Source organism: Lygodium microphyllum, chromosome 19 (genome assembly GCF_053477565.2).
Source record: "Lygodium microphyllum isolate KBCC chromosome 19, Lygodium_microphyllum_v1.1.10, whole genome shotgun sequence".
Lineage (NCBI taxonomy): Eukaryota > Viridiplantae > Streptophyta > Polypodiopsida > Schizaeales > Lygodiaceae > Lygodium > Lygodium microphyllum.
In genome coordinates this window covers 28,635,743-28,644,755 of record NC_141153.1, presented here as the reverse complement: position 1 = coordinate 28,644,755, position 9,013 = coordinate 28,635,743, and the positions used below count along the sequence as shown (strand labels likewise).

The 9,013-nt window shown below is 37.4% G+C and overlaps 1 protein-coding gene across 4 annotated transcripts; it reads right to left on the bottom strand.

Annotated features, from left to right (window-relative positions):
* Positions 1-1,568: 1,568 nt before the first annotated feature.
* On the bottom strand, positions 1,569-6,688 carry LOC148019688 (uncharacterized). 4 transcript variants are annotated; one of them, XR_015694982.1, is made up of 4 exons: positions 6,119-6,683; positions 4,988-5,094; positions 4,103-4,324; positions 1,578-1,886 (listed from the first exon to the last, which is right to left on the bottom strand). XR_015694982.1 is itself a non-coding variant. In XM_087700813.1 (3 exons), exons 1-3 carry the CDS (start codon positions 6,300-6,302, stop codon positions 4,238-4,240), a joined length of 378 nt encoding a protein of 125 aa, XP_087556939.1. In that variant the 5' UTR covers positions 6,303-6,683; the 3' UTR covers positions 4,023-4,237. The 4 variants fall into 4 exon arrangements, 3 of the variants coding, with proteins under 3 accessions (XP_087556940.1, XP_087556939.1, XP_087556941.1); XM_087700813.1 differs by lacking the exon at positions 1,578-1,886 and having other exon boundaries at positions 4,023-4,324; XM_087700814.1 differs by lacking the exons at positions 4,103-4,324; positions 4,988-5,094 and having other exon boundaries at positions 1,569-1,886; positions 6,119-6,688.
* Positions 6,689-9,013: the final 2,325 nt, after the last annotated feature.

Sequence of the window (9,013 nt, the reverse complement as noted above, 5' to 3'; positions counted from 1 at the left end):
TATCCCTACGGGCAAACCTTTCACTAATGGAGCCGGTCTAAGCCTCATGACGCGATAACCATGACTCCCTTGGAGTAGGGTCTCACAGCTAGCTTGGGGGTAGCCTAGCGCGATCCTTCCTTTCATCCAGTTTGTTAATATTTTCCATCAGAGATGTAGATTCTAGCAAACACAAACATTCCTAGGCTTTCAAATGTATATCAAATGATGCAATGACAATCACACCATCGTGCAATTCACAGCTTCCATAGCCAAGGTATACCTTATCCTAGGGTAACCTTACATTCTAATGAGGATTCTCCTCCCCATAAAGAAGTATTGAGTACATCTCTTACAATATGTTAATCAAGGCATGAATTCTATCTTACCCAACATAAGCGAAATTCCTTAAAGAAATATATTGTGCCAATAACTTAACAAGATGACTTACAGATCCTTTAAATAGAGTTTCACTTTTTAAGTGTTAGTCAACACTTAACCTTGTTACACTTGACAATAATTATATCGAGCTATTTACTAATCTCGAGTGCGCATAATGTCATATATGCAATAACCTCTTGTAGCTATTTCCATCACCATTCCACAATTCAGAATCTCAATTAATCTAACTACAAATTATAGTGATTAATTATTTATGTGTGTACTAGTATGCTTTCTAGATGAAACTGTCAATTCGTAAAAATGTAAAATATAGAGCTAGTATTTTATGTAATTATTTTATGTGGCGAAATAATGACCTAGTAATGAATAACCTGGTTTGGTATGATGACATTGGGAATTTCATCTTTGCTCGCGCATCCATTCACCACACCCGATGTTCTGTTGGTAGTGGCAACTCCAACAACCTCGGGCATTCCTGTATCCCTGGCAATACCCGTTCCTTGGCCGATTGCGGTGGTTCCCATGGTCCTTTCACCTCGTCGCTTTGGAGCCATCGTTCGCAAGTGGATTTGAGAGATAAAGGAGGAATGAATTTGAGATAGGAGAGCGTAAGAGAAGATGGCTTATTCGAAGACCGAGATAGGGGGGAATTGAGCTAACTCTCTCCCTTGCAGCCTCTCGAGGTAACTCCTCTCTCTCTCTCTCTCTCTCTCTCTCTCTCTCTCTCTCAAGCTCCTTCTCGTAGTCTCTTGGAGGGGTATCCTTCTACCTCCCTCTCTCTACCCCACTTGCTTTTTTTACATGACATCCTGTTCTAGAAATCTCCATAGCCTTTTTAGTATATTTATAATAAATAATATCTAAAATATGGTAATTTTACCCAAAAATCTAATATTTTTGGACCATCCATACTACACACATTAATATTAATGACTAATATGGCTCATAACTCTCGTTCACGTTCTAACTTCCGTGACGAGTGGCTACGACAGTCCTTGTTAATCTGGAAAACTGTCGGGTTAGGATTCTCGGTTTCTTTTATATTTTTAAATAAATAAAAATTTTAAGTTATTCATGTTAGTTAGTTTTTACTTTAGTTAGTAACCTTACTAACTTATTAATTGACTAACTAACTTTTGAACTAACCAACTGACTTTTAATTGCGTGGACGTATTACAGTGCTCCAACCATTCAATTTTGGATTTTAATCTCAGTACAACTCTATCAATGAGCAAACCTTTTATACATGAGGGCTTAGGATTAGCCAAGATTTTCTCTATCATTCAGCCATCAATGTCGTAGTGTGACTGAGTCAGTGTTTATTCCATTGCTTTCTTTGCCATCTACGGATTCCTCACTTTCATCCTCAATGTGAATCCCTTGCTCTCGCATTAGGGCAATGAAGAGATCATTATGATAGTCAAATAGGACCTGAAGAAGATTCAAATATTAGGAGATTTGCTTTAGGTTTGGTATAGAAGAAGGGCCTCCACTAGCTTAACAACCTGCACAATTCAAGCATGTTTGTTGGAATGCGATAACACTTGGGGAAAAAATGTGATTCTAAGATAGGGGCCATCATAAAGAGAGGCATAAAGACACATTCTAATTGAGGATTGATTGTGTGGATTGTAGGGTTTGCATTAACTCAAATTTTCATGAGCTTAGCTATATTCAAGTTCTTCCATGAACAATAATTCTAGAGTGGCAAGTATATGTATCTAGTCCGGGTCATCTTTGGGGCATAGAATGTAGCTTGTGAGAGGATGTTGGGCAGATTGTGGTACACCAAGTGGGTTAATGCCTAAGTGCATGTGCAATAGGACATTGCACTAGTACACAAGGTTGTGCACAGTGCGTATACATGTAGTACACTAGGGATAATACACTAGAGGGTATGCAAGGTGAGGGTTAGTGCACTATAGTGCACTAAGATGGAGAGTGAAGTGCAAGTAGTATATTAGTGCACTTGGGTAATGGGTTTTGTGCATGTACATGTGCACTCATGTCATGCACTAGGCTTAGGACATTAGGGAGAAGCTAGTGCACAATGGTGTGCAGAGTGTTAGTGAGTGAGTATTAAAGTACCAAAGGGTGGATTTAGAATGTGTGTGTAGTGCACATTAGTGCATGTGCCAATGCCAATGTGAGTATGTGTGCATGTGCATGTGTAAGTGCTAGTGCTCACTAGTGCATGTGCATGTTTAGGTACTAGTGCACACAAATGCACTTTGTTAGTGCAAGCGTGCAAATGCATTTAGCAGAATGTAGCAAGGGTTTACATTTAGTAATCACATGTACATATGTTTTGGTATTTTCATATTTGTCTTTTATCATGTTATAGACTAAGTTCTTTTGTGTGGAAGAAGAAGGAAGAAGAAAAATATTTCAACCCTACTTCTTTGTGTGCTCAAGTCTCCATTATGTACGTGTGCTTTTGATTGCTTCAGCTCTCTCTTCTCTTGTTCGTTTATGTGCTTTTTGTTTTAAAAAAATGTTGAGACCTCAAAACTATTGTAGAGTAGGTAGTAGAGTGTGAAGTTGAGAAGAATAATAGAATTAGATTAGATTCTCCTTCTCCATTTTCTTATTTAGTCTCAATTATTTGCATGTTAGAGCACTATTGAGAATTAAAGGAAGATTTGTTGATTTCTTGCTACATCCTAAGTAGTGATAGGAAATGTTGGAAGTGAAAATCTAACTCTATTTTTCAAACTCTATCATTGCATTGCATTGTTCACATTGTAACTATCACCACAGAGTCACGATAGTGAGACTATAACTAGCAATGCATAATAGGACTAGAACAGAGCATGCAATGGGATTAGTTCCATCCATGTACTTTTATATAACCACATGTGTGATTTTCAACTATACTAATAAGGGATTGGGTAGTTGCATTTGCAAATGGTTGGAAAGTTCGTATCCTTGGAGTTGTATTGCAAGCCCTAATTGCATAGAACTATGTCACATTGTACACTTGATTCGCATTGCACAACATTGAATCTTAGAGTAAATCCAATCACATTGCCTCCAATTAAAAAATCAAACAATTATTGATTTGTAAAGTATAATTCTATTTGGCAATCGCCATTATATTTAAAATTGAAGGAGTTTAAATCTAAAGACTAGTCTCGACTCTCCATAAATTCATGAGGCTATGCTATGGAAATTTATCACACCTTAACCAAATCCGCCCACAACTCCCTTTGTCACTTTGCTCACTTCCCCAACCTCTTTTAGAACATGCATTTTTCAACTCTTCCCATAAGTCTAGTCCCATCCTTTGTGAGTCCACTCACCTCCACAACTTTAAAACTTGAGGATATGCTATAGGTAAATGAAGTTATGTTCTAGAAAATTATCACACATTTTAAAACTCCATCACAACTCCCTTTGTCACTCTACTCACCTCCCTAGCCTCTTTTGTAACCATGTAATTTTTCAATTCTGCTCTCATAAATCCCTTTGCAACTCACTTTGTCATTCCAATCACCTCCTCAACTTCCTTTGCATTCTAATCCCCACTTTTTTAAATTCCAAATCTTAGCATGAACAACATCATAGGGCACAAGATGTCAAGAAGTCCACAAATATCCCAAGGCGAGATCAACACCAAAGTATAACATTAAAGATCTAGATACAAGAACAATAAAAAGTCTTATATTTAGTGAATATAATCTTGACTACATCTCAAAGAAAAATGTTATAAGTCACATACCTTTATGAACATGGATTAAAATGTGGCATATTTGCTTCAACTAGCTAATGGAAAAAGTATATAATGATGAAGTCATAGCTTCCACATCTTCAATATATACCATCCCTTGTTTCATCATGGAGACAATATGGTAGATCAACAACAATTTTTCTCTTTAGGGCCTCTACTTCCTAAGCGTCTTGCTATTTGTACATTTGTCATGGACTTGCTAAACAACTCAAGCTGTAGATAGAAAAGAGAAAACAATGAGGAGGAAAATATGAAGAAGATTCAATCAATATTGAAAGATACAATGATGCTAATCAACAATGATTTAGGATATGCTTTACATTTTGGATGTTATGTGCAAAAACTTGGTTTATCACCACTAACTCACCCGAATTGTGATATATTATAAGCTCCTTAAGTGAATACTAGGAGGCTATGTTAGTTACCATTGAAAGTTTTAGCAATGCTAATTGATGGTGATTGGGTCTTTGTGTGTTTTTCATGTTATGGAAAAGCATGGTTTATCATCACCCACTCACCCTTTATAACGATGTCTTCTAAGCTTTTTAGGTCACATATCCTTAGATAACATACTGAGGGGCTATGTTACTTGGCATTCAAGGTTATAGCAATGTTGATTAATGGTACTGATTTGGGGTATTTGATTATTTTTCATGTTGTGGAAAAGCATGGTTTATCACCACCCTCTCACCCTATTAATTATGTCTTCTAAGCTCCTTAGGTTACATATTTGGAGACTATATGTACGAAAATATGTGCACACATACATGTATGGACATGCATGGGTGTGTAGTGTATCCACCAGAAAAGCGTGTTCATGTAGTATACCACCATTTGTTTCAAGATGAAAACATGAACATGAGTATTGATACTTACAGTGGGTATTGGCATGGCATGTGCTCGTATTGGCAATTGCAAACTATGTAGAGCCATCTCAATGGTACTACTTGGTGCCTTCTCATTGATATGCGTGAGGACTAACACTAGAATTATATCATTTAGTAAACCATTAGAGATCAGTTTTTATGACTATCATTTTTCAATCGAAGAAATAGTCTATTGCAAATACTAGTCATCTTACCAAAAGATAGAAAGTTTAAGATTATGTGCATAATCTATGTACCATCTATTATGCATTGTTTGCATTTTTTGTGAAAGCTATTTTATTGAAGTAATATTTAAAAATATGATCATGTTATGCTAGGACTTAGACCACTAATTAGAGTGAACTTAGTTTTAAAACATTGAAACGATTAAATTTGAGAGTTTCAGAGGGTGTTATCCCTAGTGATCTCTTCTTTATGATCCTTTACTTTCCACATCATACATCCACCATAGTTGACACCCCTTGACAATTATTGTTGGCTATTAGGAGTCAACTTACTAGTTAGTAGAAGCAAGGGAATAAGAGTTGTACTTGTGAAGGAACATAAGATTGTTTTAATTTGATGTGTTTGTAACATGCTTTCCCAGTAGAGGTGTATTAATGTGATCTGTTTGTAAGTAAAGCATGTTTGATTGGGCTTCAACACAATCAAATGCACTTTCATTGTATAGGTTTTTTCAAATGCGATATGTTTGTAAGTATTGATTGGGTTTCAATACAATCTCTTCACTCGATGTTATACCAACCCAAAGGTCAAATCCAAGTATTTTACCCTTCCATTTTAAGGTGATGTGTTTGTAAGTATTGATTGGGCTTCATCAATCACAATGATTGGGCTTCATCAATCACAATCTCTTCACCCAAAGGTTATTCCAAGCCAAAGGTCAAATCCAAGTATTTCACTCTAAAGGATAGGGGGTCGTAGAGGCTACCAAACTAACCGAAACCCCAAGATCTTCGCAAACTCACCCATACACCCTGTCAGCTGAGCTAGCGCTCATTGGCAACATTCCCAATAGGGTTATATGTATAACTGCTTTTTCATGGCATATTTACTCATTTATATACATAAGTTCAACAGGAATTATTCATTTATTGGTGTAGTTTTATTCCGAGATTACCTGGATGGTGGGAAGCTAAGCTGCTGAGACGCGAGGGCCTCGTTGATGGAAGGGAAATGGAAAGGAGAAGGGCGAGAGAGAGCAAGAAGGCAAGGGCATTGATGGTGCGGGGATGGAGGCGCTTGATGGGGCTGCGACGATCGCAGCTGATGACGGTGCGCCAACTGTATCGACTGCAGATCATGGCGACTAATGATAATGATGGAGCTAATGATGACTGAGTGAGCGGCGGGGCGATCGGGCGAGGGATGAGGGAAGGCTTATTTGATGATGATGATGAGGGACACAGGAAGAGGAAAGAGCAATGGAAGGAAAAAGGGTGAGAGCGAGCAAGAAGGCAAGGGCATTGATGGTGCGGGCATGGAGGCGCTTGATGGGGCTGCGATGATCACAGCTGATGACGGTGCGCAAACTGTATCGACTGCAGATCAGGGCGACTAATGATAATGATGGAGCTAATGATGACTGAGTGAGCGGGGCGATCGGGCGAGGGATGAGGGAGGGCTTATTTGATGATGATGATGATGATGATTGGGGGGCGGGCGGCGCGCGCGGGTCAATCGGTACAAAGCTGGCAAGCGCGCGCGCGCGAGAGAGAGAGAGAGAGAGAGAGAGAGAGAGAGAGAGGGGGGGGTCAATGAAAACCTTCTAAACGAGGAGCGTGCAGCATAATGATGCATATGGAATATTCACCGACGATGAGGACATCCTCTTACTTGTACCAAAAGCCATGCACATGCACTCCAAAGCTTCCATACTTTTACAACATTTCTGCCACAGCATTTGTTTAGGTTATTTGCTCACAACACCTTGACAAGACTCTCAAAGTTTCAAGGCCTAATGTTTGCAAGACCTCACTAAGTACTAATGCAAATTCTTTTTTTTTTTGGTAATGTAATCTCTTTGTTTGTAAGTATTGACTTGCCTTCATCCTAATCTCATCACCCAAAGGTTCTGTCGACCCAAAGGTCAAATTGACGTATTTCACTTTGAAGGGTAGCGTGTCATGGAGCTTGCCAATTGACGGCTCGGATTTGAACTTGAGACCTTCTACAACTCCAAACATGACATTCTACCAGCTCAACTAGCGCTTATTGGCAATTCATATCTTGGCTCTCCAATTCTACCTCAAACTAGACTTAACATTAATAACATCTTTAAATCTCTAGCAAAGAACCTATCGAAGGATATCGAATATAGTGTTATCCAACTCAAGCTTAATTTTCAATCAAACCTTGTAAGTCACAAAAAAATATCAAAGAAAAAATTGTCTCTCTCACTTATGAAGTAATGTTATCCTAATCCAAGCTAACTTGCCCAATGTGAGAATTATCTAAGTTAGGTTATGGACTCATGAAAGAGAATTATTATTTGGTATTGGCAATGGTCTTCATTTGCCCCTACCAAGATAAAGATTTAAAAATTAAAATTAATAGGGTTATTCCCCTAAGTGCCATATGGGAACAATAAGACCTCCTCCATTGTGCAATGCCCTAGCAATACACAACACGAGCCTTCCAAACTTCTTCTACCAATATATAAGACTAGTCACTAGTATAAGGTAAATTGGAAACAAATTGTTGTATGGCGGACTCGAGAAAAAGTTTGAAAATTTGGTATTGGTAATATCTCTTTGCCTAGAGATTATAGACGAGAACTATGACTTTCCCCCACCTCTTTATGAGTTGCCAATCAATGAGGACCTTCTACCCTCTCCTACACTTATGTCTATGGGTATTCTAATTTATAAGTTCAATTGGAAAGTAATAATTGTTGATTCATGCTTATTTTTATCCCACTTTTTGAGATGGTAAGGAATTTGTATCTTTGGAAGTTTAGGTTAAAAGAGGCAAGTTTGCAATTTTTTGTCTAGGGTCTCTTGTGTGGGAGCTTTTTTTTCTTTCAACAGTGAATGCTATTGATATTTCAATTAAAAGAATATTTACATCTACATCCTTTAAGATGCTATGGGGTATCAAAGAAACATCCCTTGACTAGCTAAACTTGCATGATAGCTATTTGTTTTCAAGTCAAAGATCTCTAATATTCCTTTCTATTCCATGGACACTCAAGACTTGTTGAACATGGAATAGAAAGGAGTTGACATTCTTTTAGTAATCAAAGTTACAAAGAAAATGGATACCCTAGGAACAATAATGTTTATTATGGCTAACCCACCTAGGCCAGGCAATTTATAGAGTAGGCTCTTTGGCATGCTTGGCAAAAAGTTGAATAACTCTAATCAAATATGGAAAATTTTCACATCACTATTGTAATAAATGGGTTTAATTATTGTTACTATGTTTTCTATTACCCTAGACTCCTTTATAAAATTTTCATGTCAATGGAGGAGTAATCCTAATCATGGATCTTACTACACCACCCTTAAGATAGTTGCTATCTACCTTCACTCTACTTAAATAATAGTTAACTACAAAATTGAGAATCACAAGAGAGTAAGGTGATAAGAGTGCATGACAAGATAATGGGTACAATCTTCCCCCCATATATGAGTGAGCACCTCCCTCGTATATTTATTTAGTGGAGTATATTGTTTCACTTTTATGCGCTCAAAAATCATGAAAATCATTAGATTCTTAGGCTTTTTTATTTCCTTGCTTCAATAATTTGCTTTTCCTAATAATTTCTAAGGTCTAGCTAATTACTTTCGAGGCCTAAATTATATTCCAATCCTTAAAAAATAATTCTCTTGCCATAACACCATAAAGTTTTTAACAATAATGAATAATGTTACACATACAAAAAATAAGCACTTTGATAAATAATAATTCTGCACACAAAAGGCGCTTTTTAGTAGACAACCATGTCAACTCAACAAGTTACAACCAAAGATCTTCTTGTAAAATGGGTGTTTTTACATTGGAGATTATGACA

Bases quoted from the DNA above. Each gene is read 5' to 3' on its own strand.
- LOC148019688 (XM_087700813.1), bottom strand. From the start codon at position 6,302: ATGATCTGCAGTCGATACAGTTGGCGCACCGTCATCAGCTGCGATCGT. The intron at 5,095-6,118 runs GTAATCTCGGAA...ATATAATTCTAG, and splicing joins CTTAGCTTCCCACCATCCAG to TGTTAGTCCTCACGCATATC. The intron at 4,325-4,987 runs GTAAGTATCAAT...TTCTATCTACAG, and splicing joins ATGCCATGCCAATACCCACT to CTTGAGTTGTTTAGCAAGTC.